We start from the raw sequence: 20400 nt of genomic DNA on the forward strand, positions 1-20400 counted from the left end.
AGCTGTGTTTGTGTGTGTCTGCGCGTGTGTTTGTGTTTCAGTAGCTGCCATTCTCTACCGCTATGCAGCTATGCAGACACTGCGGCCTTGGCATGCCACGGTGGTCAGAGGAGAAAGGGACATGCTTTAAGCAGCATTATATTTACCACCATTTTCCACATCATAGTCCAGCATTGCTCGCAGCACACACAGAGGCTCCATTTCAACATTTATACTTGTACACAAATTGTTTTACTCACTGAATAATGTAGACAGTGGAACTTGGCCAAGTAAAATTGCACTGTACACATTGCCTCACTGTACAGGTTTTGCAACAAAGCCCAGCGCCACAAAACCGCGTCCACTAAAGTACTATTTAGACAGCAGCGTTGCTTCTTAGTTACATTTGCATAGTGCACACAATCTACTTCCAGTGAGCATGAAGACACACTTCCAGAAGCCCAGTCTTTAAGTCTTAAAAAAAAAAAGAATTACCCCTCAAAATAAGAGATTTGTCAAGGTTAATTTTTTCCACAGCTGGTTTCACTTCTAATGTGCAAACAATATTTTTGTTATCTGGAAATTTGAAAGGTGTGCAACAAGAGAAGGATTCTGTTGAACTGCTTTTGTAGTGATGGAAATTTGTGCATGGCAAAAAAGTAAAAATGGCAAGTACAAAAAGCTGCCGTCGAATGCCTGAATATTTGTAATTTAATTTACTCATATTTTTATATCATTAATGAAACCTGCACAAACTTCAGCTTTAGACCGTTATGCTCATCTATACCTTTTTTTTTTTTTTTTTAAGATTTTATTATATTCTAGCAAATGTATTTTACAGGTTATTCAAGGGCTGAAAAAATATATATAAATATATAAAATATAAAAAAATTAAATACATTTTTATTAGTCTATGACAGGGGTCGGCAACCCGCGGCTCATTCAGGCTTAATCTGTGGCTCTGTGCGGCTCGCAGAAGTAAATTATAAGTATCCAGTTGAAGTGCATTTTATTTTTGTCAGTTCAGTTTTTGTTGTAGTTTTAAATTGGAACATTATTGTGATCTTGAAATATTAAAATAAAATCATTTTATTTATCTATTTATTTATTTTCGTTTTTCAATATATGCCTCGCGGTACAGGCTTCCACTAGTATTTGCGGCTCTCACTGTTTTGTTTTCCGTGGAAACCGGGTTCAAATGTCTTTTTCCGGATTACAGGTTGCCGACCCCTGGCCTATGACAAACTCACTTTTGTCATTCAGAGTCACTAAGCAGACATGGCCCTGTATTGTGCTTCTTGAGCCGTTGGTTAAGCGCAGTGGGATGCAGCTAGTTTTTATTCATCAGCGATAACCTTTTTTGCTGATGTTTGCTGTGGATTCAATCTGTCTGTCCACATATTCAAATGTCACATCTCATTGCTAAGCCAGAGCTTGAAGGCCAAAGAGTGCCCTTTTCTCATACAACTCAGATGGGGTACAGTCTGAAGGAAATCCAGCCTTATTCAAGTGCTACACTGTATTCTGTTCAGGTTGTCTTAACTGTCAAAGAGCCCTTCTTTCTGTTTGCCTGCCTCTGCATCTTCAAGCCTCATTATGCCCCCACTTCTCCCTGTCTACCTCCATCAGTGTCCCCGCATGCTTGTCTGTCTCATCAGCTCCATCTCTGTTGGCATACATGAGCGAGTGGGCTTACGGTTCATGTCATGTTCCCGTCTTCTGACTCGTGACCTTCGTCACTCGTGTCTAGACTTTAATCAAACAAAGGAAACTAACACAGAGAGTTACAGACTTAACAACTTTGACTGACACGCAGGAAAACATGACGGTGTGAAACAAAACTACTGATTATAGCTCGCTTGAGCAATAATAACTGAATTATATAAAAATACACTGAGGGAGGCCTAGTATTCACAATAACAGGCAATGCTCAGTTCAAAGCAAGTTTGACAGGTTGTCAGCTTAGGTCAGTATAAACACTGGAAGGAGGGGAACCAGCTTCGTTGGCTTTGTCCGAAAATAACAAAATCTGGCTACTGGAACCTTTGAAGACAGTTTGTGGAGGTGAGAAACGGTTACTTTGCTAGAACCAGCAACTTCCTTCAGTCGTTTCTGGTTTATTGCCAGTATAACAGTAAAAGTAAAAAAAAAATCCAGGAAGCTGTAGTTATTTTATAAAATTTAGAAGTGTTCCATCAAAATGACCCGAGGCATAAGGCGAAAAATCGTTGCAAATGCCATGGGCAGTAATCCAATATCAACATTTATTGACTCTATACAATTGTACTGCTATTATATTCTTAGTATGATATAATATGGTTTGCATTTCTCATTTATGAGAGAAATTTTTACCAGATGTTGTGATTAGTAATAGGATTCTGTTTGGCTTTCTCGTGACTCAGCGTGAGTTTACCTTATATAGCAGGATTTAACAGTCTGTTTCAGGAAATCTCGTTTTTTTCCATCATCGCAAGAGTCTCCCTCTATGAGTTCAGTGCCATCTGGGAATCCCTGTGGTCCCACATCGATGGAGTGTAGAGAGTGCAGAGGTGCCTCTAGAGACACACACTCACAGTCTTGTGCTTTCAGCTCGTGACGTACATTTTGTGACAAGGGAGACAACAGCAAGCATAAACTAAGGTTCAGGTCTGTAGGCTGCCATCGCCGGTTTCAGGAGCTTTTAATGGGGCCACCAAATCAGAGCAATCTGAAGTTAGTTTGTCTCCAAAAAAGATTTTGAGGGTCATAAAGCCGGAGCTTTCTGTATGACCTCTGCGAGTTCATTACAGCAAGCAAGGCTGTGTGTGCTGATAAGACCTACTTTTTCCATCACTTTGTACTCTTCTGTTTCTATGACTTATCTCCATCTACACACTGGCAAGTTAATCAGAATGTGTATATATACTCTTGTTAAAAAGCTTTCTATGACAAGCATAGGGTGCGTGTATTGTCTCTAGAAAATGGATGGATGGATGGATGGATGGTAGGATGGATATCTCGACTTTGAGTCTAAGGCTTATTAACTTACTTCAGCAGTGTACTTCCTTGCTTCTTTCTGTTACTTTTCCTGAAAGTAGAAGTGGTTTTTGGCATGGTGCCAAAATAAGGTTTTAAAAAGTGTATGAAGATTAAAATTTACACTAACTCCTCAGGGCGTTATATAGCAGAGACAGACTTGTGGTACAGTAGGTGTGATGGTTCCTGCAGGTGTGTGTGTCAATGTGTGAGTGTGCTAAATAAAAATAGCTCTGCATATGCAGTCTAATTCCCAAAGAATGCACAACCAGCCAAGACTACATATGGATGTGGTTTAGCTCAGCTTTAATGCTAAATTGAACTGCAGCCTTGTGGTTGTAATTTTAACAAGGTCCACCAGAAAACTTCTGGTGTGAAAGGTGAATTTTGCTGCCATTAGCTGACTCTGCAGCTCTTTTCATTGTGTTTCTATGGAGCTGAAGGAACATAAATTTAGTGTTTTTATATGTTTGCTAGATGTGGGCAGGACTTATTAATGCAGAGCATTCCTGTTAATTGGCCGCTGGCCATTGTTTTACACTGTTTTTGTTTAGTAATGACCAGCTGCTGTCCAGAAAACTGTCCACATCCATATGGGCCAATTTCTCAGTCAGTGTGTACATTGTGTACTTAATCGTGCACTGATATCACAAGGAATGAAAGGGCATATGTTTCCTGAGTAACGTGGTAATGCACTGTAAGAGTCGGCTGGTGCAGTATACTCTTTCTGCTATTATGCACATGCATACAGTGTACCCTAAGGGATGCAGCTTAAACACTGCAAGCTGTAACTGTACTGTATGTACTGCAGCAGGGTAGCTCCAGGGACAGACTTGAATCACTTGCTGCATGCAGAAGGCTGATATAGAAGAGAGGGATGGAGGCAGAAGGGGAGACGGAGACTTCTGAAGTCAAAAAGGAAGGGAGTCTGAAAGAGAGGATGACAGTAGATATTCAGGGAGGAAGGAATAAAGACGAGGTAAAGAGCGATGTAGATGTGACATGTCCTCGACTTTATTCTCTTCCTCCCTTCACCTCTCCTCATCTATCTGCGTTCGCTCTCCTTCCAACTCCCTTGTCTCTCTTTTCATCTCTTCATATTTTCGAGTCTGGCAGTCGACCAGCGCAGCATCGAACTCCTGTCTACTTGCGGCCAATTTGGAAGGAATTGCTCACCCATTAAAGCGCATGTTCACTGCGACTTTCATCCCTTTCCTCTTATGTTTTTGTTTTTTTTTTTCCCTCTTTCTCTTGCTGTCCTGAGTGAGCAACCAGCCATGTCTCTCTTTGCATCAATAAAAACTGAACAGAAACTTGAATTTTTCAAGGGTACCACTGTTCATATTCAAAGATGAGGGAGGGAAAAAAACCTTATGGATAACACAAACATTTATGGCGTTCTCCTTGAAACAATGATTTCTTTGTGCTGTAATTGCCTAAAATGAGACCTGGAAGTGTTCTTTTTCCCATTTAACAGTGATCCATAGGGTGTAGAATTTGTTTAATGAGGGCTGCAATCTTAGTTTTTTTTGGCTGCCAAAGCATTTCTTTTTCCTTTACAGATCAACAAGGACAAACACAAAAAGGCACCCACATTAAAAAAAAAAAAAAAAAAAATTCCATTCGGCAGGTAAACATGACCAAGATGTCAAACCTGTCCTTTTAGTTCTTTCCACCTCATCCCCTTTTCTCTCCGCAACCTGCGATCCCATTCTTTGGTGCCCATTCACAAAAATATGCAGCAGTACTGCAGCAAATTAAATACCTGTATCTGCAAATATGCACACAAATGCTTACATGGACAAAAAAAAACAAAAAAACCTCTGCTCTCACCACAGATGGATGTATGTTTTTTTTTCTGCTTTTATTTGTATATTTCCATTAGCTGGATTTGTAATTACTGAATATGATGTGAATTGTTTAGTTATATTTCCTATCTAAACCTCTGCTTCAGATAAATTCACTCTGTCAGGAGGCCAAGTAAAGCTTAGAAGGACAGATATAAATTAGGCAAATAAACAGACCAACATAACACTTGCTGAGCAAGCAATTATTGTAATAAATGTCAACAAACACAAAAAGAACACACTGTGTGTGTGTGTGTGTGTGTGTGTGTGTGTGTGTGTGTGTGTGTGTGTGTGTGTGTGTGTGTGTGTGTGTGTGTGTGTGTGTGTTTAATAGGGCCCCATCAGGCGTCTAGCATCAACTTGTTCATGCTCACTTTTATCTTGCTGCCTTTTGCTGTTGTTAAATGACAAGATTGATGTAAAGTTGCCATTGGAAAAGAGGCTCTGAATTGATCTGTTTTGAGTAAATTTGATTTCTCCTCCACAGCAACACCCATTTATCTACACATTCATACATATAAATGAGAACAGAAGAAAAAAAAAAGGGGGGGGCAGAGAAAAAGAAAAGAAAAGAATGTGTCTGATTATGCCAAACTTTCACCTAGTACTGCCATTCAGTCAGTAGCCATGGGAGGCAGCCACAAATGTTCCCAGCTTTTGTTACCCTCTGATTTATAGTCAGTCACTGTGTCCTTGAGATGTTAGTCTAGATTTCCTGCTAACCAGTGGGTGTATTGTGTTGCTAAGAGTATGCTGCTGATGTCATTTTTTTATGACCTTGTAATTGTTATCCTAATTATTCACAAGAGAAGAGCGGTAAATGGTTTGGAATTAACTGGTTGTGAACCAGAGGAGAGGGTAATAAGGAGGAAGATAGGCAGCTGTGTTAATGTGAGAGAGAGAAAACTTATACACAGCACTCTGTGTGCGTACTGTACACAACATATGGAAGAGCGTACCAAGGGCAAATGGGCCACTTCAAATAGCACCATGTACATTTCAACCCGGCTCCACACATTCATCAAGTCACATGGAAGATTATGCTGCTTTTTTTTTTTTTTGTTGTTGTTTGTTTTGTTTTTCCTCCACAGTAAAGCCTTCAGTATTCAAGCCAGTAAAGCACAAGGACTCAACCGTACCAGGAGGGAGTATGCATTTTTTGGGTTGTGGCGGTATTCAGTTATCCCTGTCAATAAACAAATCTGTCAGGGTTTTGACTTTGCATCTAAAGCAACATTTGTGCTTATTCAATGGATTTCATACTATGTAAATCATTCGTGGGGTTTTGAGGCTTTGGGCCCATTGCTGCTTGGTTCACAGCGCTCAGAGACAGCAGCCTTGTGTGTGCGTGCGTGCTTGTGTGTGCGTTCAGCAGAGAAATGAAGAGTGAACTGAAGAAGTTTTACATTTTAAATGAATAGACAGCTGTGCCGTACACAGTCAAATCATAACCTATGACCTCAAAATGTTAAGTCCTTAAATTAAGGCATCAGAAAGTATTAGTATTAGTATTTAGGTCCTGAGGTAATCTCTATAAAAGCATATCAACATATAAATATGAAGGCAAGATTTGTAATTCTAATATCCATTGTATTTCTAGTAGCTACACTGGAAGCACCCAAAAATTGCCTGTGTATATAAATTCCAGATTTTCAACCATTTCCTTGCCCTTTACAAGCTGTTCTGTTTTTCATAAACCAGAAAATTGCATCTGTTTTCGCTGTGAAGTGTTTTACCGGTAAATGAAGAATGAGTGTGCACTTTTCTCCCTCTCTGCACAATGAGACTGACACAAGTTCCTTTGACACATACACAAACATGGAGGCCTCTCTTCTGTGATGGCACTGTATCAATATTATGCTTTCTCCACCCTGCTCTGTTCCTGTTTGCACAGCCCAGTAAATGTACCCACCTAGTAATCCCTAATGGAAGAAATCCAACTCTCTCTGCTCCCTCTTTGTGATTCGCTGAGACTTTTCCTCTCTATTTGTCTTTCACAGACCCACCGTGTTAAATTTGTTAAACTAACTTTTTCAATCTCAGCTGCAGTGTAGGAGCAGCTTTCTTTTTTTCTTCTTTTTTTCACAGGAAGCTCTGTACTAGAGGTGTCTTTTGGTGTCACTTTTGACCCTCTTTTGTTTCACTCTCTGTTTCGCACAGTTCCCCCCTCCCTTGTCACTTTCTCTTCCTCTCCTGCTCTCACTTGAATGGCTAGCTGCCTCTCTCATGCTCTCACCGTGCACAGTAGCTTGTTTTTTGGATTTGTGCCAGCTTGAGTGTTTATAAGTGTCACCATTTCCTTGTACAAGTCTTGCAGGAAGGCATGCATGCCTTATTCTGCAGACATGCATGCACCCCGCTGAGTGAAATGCTTCTGTCATCGGAGTCACACTTTATATCACAAACGCAGTAATTAGGTCTGTTGTATAACATGAACTCCACTTAATATTGAACAACAGCCTCTTTATGACGTAGATTTGAATCATGTGTCACAGTGCTCTAATTCCTTCTGATAGGCTGCATAATGTCCAGCCAGACGGCACTGTTTTCCTTTTTTCCTTAGGAATATCCCGCTCTGTAGGGATGACTCAGTGAAAAACACTGGGCTCACAGGAAGAGAGGCTCTTGTACTAAGATAATATATAAAGCGACGAGTGACAGACTAAAAGAAGGGCTTTAAGAGAGCTTCAGGGTCATGATCTTGCTTGAAAACAAGAGTCTGTCAGCGAATAGAGAGTGAGAGGGGAAAAAAAACAGTGTGACAAGTTGTAACTTCTTTCAACATACTGGAGAAATGATGTGATTGTATTTGATGGATACTGAAAGAGGGCTGTGTGTAGAGGAAAAACAAAAGAGAAGCAAGGCACAGCAGATTTATTTCAGCCATTAAAGCAACTTCTTTCTTAGTTGTCAGTACAGCCTATCATGTCAAACCACTTTATTAGGTACACCTTGCTAGTACTGGGTTGTACTTGTTAGTATTCTTTTTGCATTGAGAACTGTCTTAATTCTTTGTGGCATAGATTCAACAAGATCCTGGAAGCATTCCTTAGAGATTTTGATCAATATTGACATGATAGCATCACATAGTTGCTGCACATCCAGGATATGAATCTCCCGTTCCACCACATCCCAGAGGTGCTCTATTGGATTGAGATGGTGCATTATCGTGCTGGAAGCAAGCATCAGAAGATGGGCATGTCGAACCACTTTTGACCAGTTACAAAGAGATGGACACGGTCAGCACAGTACTCAGGTAGACTTTGGCATCTAAAGAATGCTCAGTTGGTGCTAAGGGGCCCAAAGTGTGCCAAGAAAATGTCATCCACACCACTACAGCACCACCAGGCTGAACCACTGATACAAGGCAGGATGGTTTTCAGCTTCAGCAGGTCCCTTTCACCATGTCTACCTGCCTAAATGCACTGAGTTGCTATCATGTGTTTGGCTGATTAGATGTTTGCATTAACAGACCTGTGTACCTAATAATAAAGTAGTTGGTGAACGTATATATAAATGCATATTGTCAAAACTCCAACTTCCAATATAGCTCTGTTGGACAAATCCAGGTGATATGTGTGTGTTGCTTGTACATGGTGGTGCTTGAACTAACTTAACTACTCGACTTTGGCCTTTTTTTGTGGATTTACAAAGAATGATGAAAGTGCCTCATTGCACTGATGACTCACCCTGCAGTGGGGCAGGTGGAAGAATATCCATGCTATACTTATGTGGTGGAAATGTAACCATGGAAATTATTAAGGTACTCTGTCTTTAATTAAAATCGTATTTTTAGTCTATTGTTTGAGCATATTGGCAAACAACAGACATCCAAAAATGAAATACCAGCCACAATCTACCTGTGTTGTAGCATATAAGCCATAGAGGGCACTAAAATAAAAGGATAACCCCCAAACGTGTTAAAATAAGAAAGGTCAGAGTAACACAAATCATTGAACAGCAAACATTACTCAAGAAAACACACACATACACTCACCCTTGTGTTATTTCGTGTTGTAAGGAAATAATAAAAAAAAAAAACAATAGGCAGGTTGTGCACAAAGTAAAATAAAATTGGTTTCGTAGGCAATTTTGTTGTAGAATTCTTTGTTTTATCTGCTCGGTGCTGATGTTTATCAAATCTAAATTGGTGTGGGGTGAGTCGGCACACTGAAAAAGAAGAATAGGTTGTACTAAAGTGAACAACAATAAAATCTTTAAATAAAACAACAAAACAAATGATAATGTTTCAAAGGAGTGTCATTTCAAGGGAAAGTGCTTTCAAAGAAGAGGCGCTCCGTTGTCCCGCTCAGTTGTAATGGACTGCCAAAGCAGAGTTCTAATTTGGTAATGCTATACCAAGTTTGACCTTATCTACACAGGTACTTAGTTTTTACAATGAGGCTGAGTGAGGTAACCTGAATAACAATACTCTAACTGCTCATGATTGATTTTTTTTTTTTTTTAACATGGAGTTCTGCAAAAATGTATTTCAAATGAAAAATTTTAAACTATCTGCATGTCAGCTTTTTTTAAAAGTACACAATATGCATTTGCTGTGAAACAACTGCAGTGCAAACCATGTCTGAAAGTGATTCTGATAGAAAAGGATTCTGAGACTTTACGCAGCAAGCTCTTGGTGAGATCAGAAGAGTTTCTGATATTCAGTGCTTCATACAGACATGGATAGTTTCTTTGTTATGCAGATACATATTTGTAAACTTGGGGGGGGGGGCTCTGCACAGCTACATTTTTCTACAAGTTCTACATCAATTATTTGCACTGTAGAAAATAATTGATGTAAGTGAATGTTGGAAAATCCAAACCAAGATTAAATAATCCTGCCCTTGATTCAGCTTTTTACACTTTATTATTGCTTACCTGTGTGCCAGCTTTTCAGAAGTACAAAATTATCATGATACGTATTTGCTGTGAAACAGCTGTAGTGTAAATCATGTCTGAATTGTTTTTTTGTGACTCATTGAGGGAAAATTCAAGTCAGTGAGGTCAATGTGTGATGTACAATATAAATGTGGGTCATGTCTCAGAGGAAAGCAGCTCAGGACTTTTGCTGTGTCAGCCTAATTCAGGCGCAGAGAGAGAGAGAAGCCGCTGGTCGCTGATAGTCACGCTGAATGCGTTTCACACTCTTAATACAAATGTAAATAAGCTGAATGAGAACAGTTTGCTTGGTGGTACTTTTTTTTTTTTTTTTAATAATTTTAATTATTCCTCTATGTGCAGACCCAATCTGTAACATGCCCAGCGTTCCATGATATCTGATATTTAAATGTGTTACCATCTTTCAAAGATGTCAGGTCGCATTTCAGAAGGTTTCATTCAGAATCTTTAGCGAGTGGGAAAAGCCGCAACCTGCTGAGTAACATTCCTGTGTCAGGATGCCGTTTGTTCAAACAGCCATCTGAACTCAGCAGAACCAGCGTAGGTTCTGAAGCGCCACAAAGACTTTACTGCAAAAGCCCCCCCCCCCCCCCCACTTGGACCACCTGCAGCCGTAGACCAATTAAAATCACCACCCACCACTTCCTGACCCAAATGGTTTGCCACACACACTCATGCCCTCGCTCATGGCCACATACTCCCAGTGATGATGATGATGATGATGGCGTTGATAACAGCTGGAGAGAATAGAAGCAATCAATAAATAATGGATGTTAATTGGCCCTACCCATTCATAATTAATATTCTCAATTACCACTAAAGAACCCTGACTTTGTTGTGCATGTCTTTCTGTGTGCCCCACCAGTGGACTGTTCAGAAAGGCACATATGGGTCAAAAGAGATCTATGGAGTTATAAATAGAAAAGAAAATCAATTATTATAGCATATAGATAACTAATTATGTACAGTATAGGATATACTATATTATAACCTCAATAAATTTTAAATCCATCCTGATATTCAGTCATCAGGTGGCCATCTGCTCTAAGCAAGTTCTGGGTGATTTGTTGCCTGCAGTTTTGCAGTGGTTTACCTCCTTTTTTTTTCTGTTTTTAAATAAAAACACAAGAATTACAGTTGAATTTGTTTTCTAACAAGGCAATCCTGCTTTTTTTTTTTTTTCTTTTTTTCCTTTCTCCACACATTCCTGCAGATCACCACTCTGATCAACCATAAAGACAAGCCAAAGAAGTCAGAGCGCACCCTGGCAGCTATACACAGAGTGGGTCAGGCAGTGAGTGTAGCAGTGGGGCGTTTTGTAGCAGTCGGGGAAGCCATCGCTACAGAGAACCAGGAGCTGAAGGATGAGATGGGTCAAGCGTGCTTCGAAGCTCGCAGAGCAGGTGAGCATCTCTGGTTGGATCGCCATTTTTATGTGACATTTTCACTGAACTGTCTTTATCCTAAAGTCTTCTTCATGGTGGATCCTGTATTTTCCTGTAGTAAACTTGGTCATGGCTTTATGATCCTCAGAGTTTTTCCACTGATGGTGTGCTGACCTGGTTATGCAATAAGCTGTTGGCATATTTTGTTAAGACAAACTGTGACAGTTTTATAAAGCATCGGGCATCACCTTCAGGCTTCAGTGTTATCAAATCTTAGCAAATTACGATTAGTCTGAACAGCCTGGCTGTCAAACAGTATTACACCAGGACCTCCAGAGTGCTCTAAAGACATCGCTGTTATTAGGTTGGAAGTAAAATCTGAAAAAGTGCTGCTGCACCCAAGGGTGCTGTGTAGAGTGAGGGAATTAATGTGTCTATGTGGGCTGGAAAGCACTGCATAATGGATTCTGATGAAAGGCAATTCAAGACTTGATGCAGCAGGCTGTTGGTGAGATTAAAAGAATTGTAGTTTTCAGAACAGACAGAAATGGATAGCTTCTTTGTTATGCAGATAAATGTTTGGTTCTTCACCGAAGTTTACAATCTATTTTTTTCTCTATTTTTCCCCCCATTGGTTTGAATAATCTGAACCATTCTGTGTGGAATTTTTTCCACGACTGCATTTCTGCATTTTTCTACCTGTTCTAGATACGGTTGTAGTTATAAATCTGGGCATGATAGGTAATCACATGATTTGTCCATTAGCTTTAAGAACAGTCTTCTTCTTCAGTCTAATTCATAAGTTCTTTTGTTCAGTAAGCAGTTATGCTCTGTGTGTGTGTGTGTGTGTGTGTGTGTGTGTGTGTGTGTGTGTGTGTGTGTGTGTGTGTGTGTGTGTGTGTGTGTGTGTTGGATAGTGTAGTGGTAACATTTGGTCGGGGGTCAGGGTCAGGCTAGGCCCTCGTTGCTACTCAAGCCTACCAAGCCCTCAGACTGAGCAAAAGATATATAATTGGTCATAAGTGGGCTACTGGAACAGGAAGAAAGGGATACAGCACAAGTGGACATGAGATGGGAATTGGGAACTGTTCAAATGCTACTACACATGTAATACTAGTGAAAGGGGTTACATGAAGAGGATGCGGGACCTTTGGACTCTTCGACACCCAACATCCACACTGACATTGAAACAACCAGTAGCTCAGAAGCAGCTAGAGATTGACGAGATACAACAAAAATGCTACGGCAAGGGGGAGCCACAATGTCAGGTCGGGGGGGAGACACTCTGATTGGGTACCAAGCTCCAGTAACAACTGGTACGTGGAATGCCAGAGCAGTTGACCTGAAAGATAAGATCATTGCTAAGCTGGAAACCTGGACCCCCAGAGGGTGATTACCAAGACTACATGGAGTACCCTCTGAAAGTCGATTGAAGATGCTAATGAAGCAGGACCCTCAAGCTCCCTGACTGCCACCTGTAAAACCCTTCCTGTTTTGGGGGTTGTCTCATTGTTGCCCCTCTAGCACACCTGTTGTTAATTTCATTAACACCAAAGCAGCTTAAACTGAGTAACAACTCCCTCTGCTGCTTAACTCTGAAGTTTAACTGACTTTATGCTATACTCTTATTAAAAAGTGTTTCTTTTTTGAGCAGTGTATATAATTTGTAAGAATTTGAGTGTTATAAAAAATAATTTCCAAAATCCTGATACCATAGGCAGGTATAGTAATTTTCATCCAGATTGATTAACATGTGTAGGAGGAGTTAGGGAACAGAGAGACATGCATGCATTTATAGTAAAAATAATATTATTGCTATCATAATAGTAAGAAGATGATGATGATGGGTATTATTATTATTATTAGTGGTAGTAGTAGTAGTAATAATGATTATATACCCTAAAATGGGATTTTTCCTAATTAAAATTATCACACTGAAAATCTCATATGGTTGTAGTCATAGTCCTGGACTTGACCTGCCCAGATAATACTTGTGCTGTCTCTTGGTATGCAGTGCAGTTTTCTTCATAATTCTGAGCAGATTGGAGCAGATATGGATGAATGGATGGATGGATGGATAGATGGATGGATGTCATATTGAGTGTAAAAACCTAGCGTGGCATCAGCTCAGGCAGGCTGCCAATTTAAGCTCAGCACGCAATCTATGTACACGAGTTGATAACAGCCAATATTAGTTCCAGAACATGTCAGCTCTGCTTATACGCTTCTGTGAATAGTTTCGGCAAATTATTATGTGCTATTTAAAGCTGCAGAATGCAGCATTTTATTGCAGAGAAGCTGCAAGCTGCTTTGCAACCTACCTTCTCTCCAGCTCCTTCTTTTCATGTTGTGTCTGACTTATGCTACAGGCACACTAAAGAAGACAGTGGTTGAAGACTGTGGAACTACCAAAATTATTGCGACTGTGTGCACAATAATTCCCCTGGTTGGGGAATGTGATCTCTTTGCTTTTGAAATGTTTGCTTCAAAAACTGGATTGAAGGTGAGTCTTGCAAGGGGACGTGTTGCAGATGAGTCAGTCTGTTTCAGTGCAGACTTACTCAGATTGATCGTAAAGTGTTGGCATCTGTCTACATTAATAAATTAGATGGCATTTATTTGGGAATCTTCTCCGGTCTGACAGTGATTGCAGTTAGTCTGCAATTGTTTGGAGATAAGTTGCCACCCACCAGACAGCCTCTCTAGTTGCCTTGCAATTGAAAGTGGTTGAGGGTGTTGCATGCTCAACCTCTGGGTGACCAGTTGGTCACTGCAACTACTTGCAGTCTGTCTCCAACAGCAAAAAAAATTAAAGGAAATCTGCGGGCAACCACCATATTTGTTTCTGTTTGTTTGTTTGTCTTCTTTCTCGCTAGTTGCACCAAGGTTGCCGTTGTATTTTTACTTTATTGTTACTGAGCCATAAATAAATGACACATCTGTTGACACTGCAGCATGCTCTATACCGGGGGTCTTGTTGTTGTTGTTGTTGTTGTTGTTTTTTTACGTATGTACATAGACCAGTGGAAAAGTCCTAGAACAGAGCCATGCTGCAAGTTACAGAATTACTTCTACAGATGGAAGTGACAAATTTCTTTTGTGAACTGTTAAAAAAGAAAAAAAGGGGGGGGGGGGGAGCTGAGAACAACAAAGAGATGCTGAGATTTTTGGAGGGGTCAAAAAAGTAGCTACCAGTGTTAACAGACAAGAAAGGATGGCTCTCGCTAAGGGAACTGTTAACTTTGACTGAAGATGGGAAAGAAGAGGTGATGTTTTTGTCAGACATTTGCTTTTCTCACTGTTTTCAACACTTTCTTTGTCTTGCCTTTAAGATCCTGTCTAAAAATATGCACTCCGTGGCGTCCTGTCAGTCCAAATGTTCTTACAACTCTTAGTTTAGATAGTTGTTATCACTTGCGAGTGTAACTTTTCTTCATATCTGCCAACTCCCAATCTTATCAGACAAAACAAGGACCTCATTTAGCCTTTTGCAGAGCAAACCGGAAACAATATCACAACGGATAAGAATTTAGCCTCAACACCGTGATAATAGGTTTATGTTGTGGGAACCAGCTTGTGTAGCTTTAATCCTCTCACAGTGCTGATTTGTAAAGACGGCTAAAACTCAAACAAAGAGAGCGCTGGTGGGAGGAGGAGGAGAATAGACTGATGAGAAAATGTGTGCGTGAAGCTGCGTGTGCATAGGTGAAACCAAGTAAAGTATATGTGCGTACCTGTGTGTGTGTGTGTGTGTGTGTGTTGCCTGCCCACTGTGACTAATTTATTCCAGTTCTTGCTTTCCTCTTAGGGAGATGTTCTCACAGTTTTCCTCACACTTTTACTGACACACTGTACAATTGTTCCCTGATTAAAAAACTTTTTTCTTTTTTTTTTGGTCTGGTCTCTGACTTTTTTTTTTTTTTTTTTTAAATAATGGAGACATCTTGAGGGATGATAAAGAAAATCTTTTTAGATTTTTTTTTTTTTTTTAAGTATCCGGGAGAAAGGGGGGGCTAGTTAGTGAAGGATTGACATTTCTCTAATACCTAGCCGCAGGGAGAGTTTAATCAGGCAGGCTTCAGCCTTGTGTGCGCTGTAATGAATGAAATAAAAGCAGGCTGAAAGCACTAGTTTAATTAGATGCTACCCATCATCGGAGCGTCGCAGAGATCCAATGAGGCAGGTCAGTGAAGGCAATCTGTGCTGGATCTCTGTCTCTGTCAGTTTCACTCAGTTTCTTAGTGTCATTCTCACATTTTCATGCTTTCTGCCTTTCCCTTTCTTCCAAAGATGTCAAAGAAGGGTAGCTGGGATCAAGATGAACTATAGATGCAGCGAGAATAATACGTTTGCTAAAACACTGAATATGTTTAATATAAGCAGCATATATGATGTGTGAATGACACAGAAACAGGAGTACAGCAATGTTAGCAGCTCTCTGACATAGTACAGCTGAGGTGGTGGGATACACATTAATTTAGAAGGTGGTTATGTAGTTGAGAATAGCACCATGCAAAATTCTCACCGATTCATTGTCATCCATAGCTGGGTAATATATGCTGCTTGGCTACAAGCACTATTAGCAGATTAGACGTTTAGGTTTTCACTTATGAATAATAAATCAATCATTCAGAGAGAAAAAAAAAAGAATTTATTACACCTGACACATGATTTTTCATGTGGAGCAAAACTGCTTTGTTCATGAACAGAACATACAAATAAGATTTGAGAAGTAAAGGCTCAGTAGGACAGGTTTGTTTTAAACTCAAGATTATGAAAATCTGTGCTGAGTACATATTCTGGTGAGGGGAGAATTGGATCAGGCCTCTGTTATCCACCCTGGTAGTGGTCATGGGGGGCGGGGGGTTGTGCAACATTCTTTGTGAGCCGGGCCTCAAATGTTTCAACTGGTTAGCAGAGCTGGCACTGAAAAGCAGCCTGTCGGATGCAATCAGTTCCTCAGTGCAGCTTCTTTTAAAGGACCAGCCAAACATAATAGCTAAGCTGCAGCACTTGATAGCGACCTATCCCCTTCCTTTTCCTTTCTGAACTCTGAACTCTTGCTGGGATTTCTTAACTCTTTACATTTTCCTCTTGATAAAGGGTGTTTTGGTAATGGGTTTTCGGCCTACTCTGTATAACTATTTTCCTCCCTTTTGGGGGTAGTACTACTGCAGAACTTGTTCCAAAATGTGCCCATTTGGAACTGGCTGATTGCTTGACCTCTGGTATAGCTTCTTGCAGCTTTCTCATAATCACAGATCAGCTACTCAGTCAGAGAGAGAGAGAGAGAGAGAGACACTGCTGTGATTCATTGTTACATTGTTAGCAGTATCTGACTACATAGTTGTCTGACCACCGAAAGGAGCCCACAGAGTGTGAGATTTCAGCAATCTTTTAAGTTGACTACACACCATATTGTGTAGCTGTGTAATAAGTTGGGTACAACATCAAGACTGATGTATGCTGACTGTAAAATGATAATACTTACTGAACCATAGGTTGAGATGAATTCAGTTCCTCCGCTGTTTCATTCATTTATTAGTGAGATGAGCAATTTAAAAGAGGGGAAAAAACATATATATGTGGAAAATATTTTCTGTATATGTGTGAATTAAATACACAGAGGGCCTGAGTTTCCTACCCTAGAAATATTTCCCAGAAAGCTGTTGTACCAGTGTGGTGAATTGAGTACTTTTGTGTTTCATCCTATCCAGGATGAAGTGTACTCCTAGAGGTGAAGCATGGTGAGCTGAAGGAACATTGTGTCAGTGTTGACTGGACTAGCTACTTTTCTACCTGTAAAACAAGTCACACCAAAAACACACCTGTTAAATTGGGGGTTGGGTTGGAATAGCAGATATATTAATGTACTTTACAAAGTTCCATTCTGTCCAAAACTTTACCGCCAGAGGTGAAGAGTGGCACACTGGAGGAACATGACATAGTGTAATAACTAAAAGGCCATGATCAACTGACTGTCCATCCGTCCAATTTCTTCCTCCTATCTGGGTCCAGATCTCAGTGACAGAAGGCAACGCAAAGTGGCCCTAGAGGTGTTTCTTCCTGCCACATCCTGCATATCTTTCTGTGAGTACTTCCAGGCCAGATGGGATATGTAAACCCTGCAGCATGTTCGGGGCCTGACTCCATAAATAGGAAAAGATCCTTTTTGGATCGCCTGACACCAAGTCAGAAAGTGTTCAGGGCCAACCAAGTTTCCATGGCCTCTTCAAAGTGAGCTTTTGGGCTGTGTGGCTTGACCTTTCACTGCTGAATCTGATTGTCAGTTTTTATAAACAGAGTGAAAAAGTCCCCCCAAAAAAAGTCCCTGCTAGATATAGCCCAACTGGTACTGGACTTCTTGCAACACACATTACATAATGTAAACAAATTAAAGGATTTAAAAAGCAGATTTGTTCTGAGCAGGACTTTTTTTTTTTCTATTTCTCAGCCAATATATCATTTCAGAATAACCCGTTTTCTTTTTGTTTCCAGCTCACATATTTGGCTAGATATACACACAGTACAGGAAAACAGATGGTGGATGGCAAATTATAAAAACCTCTGTTGGTATAATTAAAATATACACAAGCTTATAAAGAACTAATGTCGACACTTAAGGCAAAAATTAAAAAAAAAAAAATGCTACATTTTGTTTTCATGTGTGAAGCTTCGTTTGATCTCAGTGATTTTTAGTACAAATTTTCTTTTTTCTATGCAGGAGTCAGAAATCGGACGTTTTTATATGAGAATGAAAATATAACCAGCATTATTATCTGCAGTTGAAGTAATGTCAAACAGTGTATCATCTCAGACAGTTTAATGTTCTCCCTCCATCGCTGAGCCAGGCTGTGCCCTTCTCTCTAACAGGTGATGCCATAGCCCAGCTGACAGATGTTGGCTCAGCCCTGCCGTCCCAGTTGGATGGACGTGCCACAGTGTTCAGTGATCGGACAGCGATGGTGAAGGCTGCTCGGTTGCTCCTCTCTTCTGTCACCAAAGTCCTGGTCCTGGCTGACCGTATTGTCATCAAACAGATAATCACATCACGCAACAAGGTGAATCATGACAGATGTGAACTGTAGCCATATAACCACATGAATAAGCTCTCTTGTTTGTTCTCACACACACACACACACACACACACACACACACACACACACACACACACACACACTAGCAAACTCCATCCTGAGTCCTTTATGTCCTACCAGATAAGCACTGGCTCCCTGAAGAAGTACTCTGGAGGTAATTGAAGGAAAGCAGCACATTTAGTGTCCACATAAAAACGCAGAGCCAGAGACTGTCTCTCTCTCTGTCTCTGTCATACCTGGCTATGTTCTTAGCCAGACAATGTGATATGGATGCAGCCATAGACTGAGGCAAGAATAGAATCAGGGGCCCTAATCATGACTGGTTAGCCTTGTTTCGACAGACAGTCGACAGCCCCCTGCTTTCCATTATTGGCAAATACAATTACACCTCTTCCTCCTCTTTACATGGCATGGATAAAAGCTGCTGTGCTTATGCCCGGTATGCTAGCATGCCCTCAGTGGCTAGCATACATGTAATACTAATAACTAAAATAAGATATCACTGATACAACATATTGAACCATAGATGCAACAAATGTCAGCACCAAGAAAGTAAGTATTCATTCTTGGTACATAAACATGGCAGATGACGTTTTTAGTCTTTCTGCTAATATTCTCCAGCTTCAGGAAAAACTCAGTTACATTGTAAAAGAACTAGAAAATCACAAACTTAGACAGTATAAAAGATGGGCGTAGCTACCATGATGTCACCTTGAGATTGGCATTTTCACTGCTGACCTCCTGGTTTCAAAAACCCAAATGTGGCAAGGAGTGGCAGGTCTGAGTGGGAAATAGCTTGCTCACTGGCTAACGACTTTTCAATTACAAGCCAATAGGCAGTCAGAACACCATGCATAATCCTCCATTTTGAAATTTTGTATGACCAAGATTTACAAAGTAGACTTAATTTTTTATTCAGTATGACACAAAATGAGTGACTGAGCCCATAAACTCATCAGGAAAGTGCTTACAGTGATCAAGTCAAAACGACGTTTTCATAGACAATTTGGGGGTTTCTTGTGTGATGCTAGGGAAAATATGTCTTCCCTGACCTGGAGAATTTCTGGCTATTGCTGGGTGGAATTGGTTGCAAAGAAGGGAGTTTTCTGCCAACTGTTTGGGAAATATGCACTTTTCCCTAGCAATAGCTGGTTTCCAGGGAGTCACTGACCAGACTGTAGACCTGCATGACTGGGACTTTGGCAATAATTTTCCCTGTGACTGCTATCAACCCCCAGCAACCTCTCACAACCACTCGGGGAATACTCATTTCACTCTCATAACTGGTGGTTTGCAGATGGTTGCAGACCAGTCTCTAGGCCTGTGTGAGACTGGGGCCTTATTCACTTGATGCTAAATTGCCACCGTGATTGTCACGCGTCACGTTAACATCACGTGTCTGCAAAACCTCAGTAGGACTGAAAGTGTTTTTGCAACCATAGCTATCACTGTCCGGTGGCCTTCAGTGAGATTTCAGGTTTAAGGCACTTTTTCTTTGGCTTAATTTTTCCAACCTCAAAGCTACATCCAGGTTTTATGCTGCCTATGATCCCAACCCATGTGGCCATTTACCAGACTACTCTGATGTTCTCCCTCCTTTCAGGTTCTGGTAACCCTCGATCATTTGGAAAGAGTCAGCACCTTCCAGGAGTTTGTACAGATTTTCAGCCAGTTTGGCAACGAGATGGTGGAGTTTGCTCACCTGACAGGAGACAGACAGAATGTGAGTGGCATCTTAAGAAACACACTCTGGTTATTTCTGCTTTAAGAGGATTAAAATCCTCAGCTTACTTTTAAAAATCCCTCATTAAATGAAAACGCTTGCAAATTTGTATCACTTTATGAGCATGGAGCCTTTTCAATTCTGCAGCACTGAAAAACATGCTTGTTTATTCATATCAACCTAATCTAGCAAACGGTGATTTTGTAAACGTCATATTCTGAATGTGAAAGCAGGTGATGAAATTGCATTTTAAAACTTCATGTACCTACACCGTGAATGCGCAGGCAAACTCGGAACAAATCAATAGCGTAAGCGTCAAATATTTACACTCCCCAGCAAATCAAACAATTACAGAGTAACAAGGCTTCCTCTGGTTTCTTTTGTTTCTGCAAAGTTTCCAAGTCTCATTCTGTGTCTATTTATTTTCCTAACCAATGTCTCAATCCATAAAA

The 20400-nt window shown here is 40.4% G+C and overlaps 1 protein-coding gene across 2 annotated transcripts in view; it reads left to right on the forward strand.

Annotated features, from left to right (window-relative positions):
* Positions 1-20400, forward strand: part of ctnnal1 (catenin (cadherin-associated protein), alpha-like 1) — a 55448-nt gene that overhangs the window by 19472 nt on the left and 15576 nt on the right. The window contains exons 2-4 of one of the 2 annotated variants that reach the window (XM_030741402.1): positions 10957-11146; positions 18002-18189; positions 19829-19948. In XM_030741402.1, coding sequence (XP_030597262.1) covers positions 10957-11146; positions 18002-18189; positions 19829-19948 — 498 coding nt within the window. The remainder of the gene's footprint in view (positions 1-10956; positions 11147-18001; positions 18190-19828; positions 19949-20400) is intronic. The other variant, XM_030741403.1, reaches the window with a different exon arrangement.

Source organism: Archocentrus centrarchus, chromosome 11, assembly GCF_007364275.1.
Source record: "Archocentrus centrarchus isolate MPI-CPG fArcCen1 chromosome 11, fArcCen1, whole genome shotgun sequence".
Classification (NCBI taxonomy): Eukaryota; Metazoa; Chordata; class Actinopteri; order Cichliformes; family Cichlidae; genus Archocentrus; species Archocentrus centrarchus.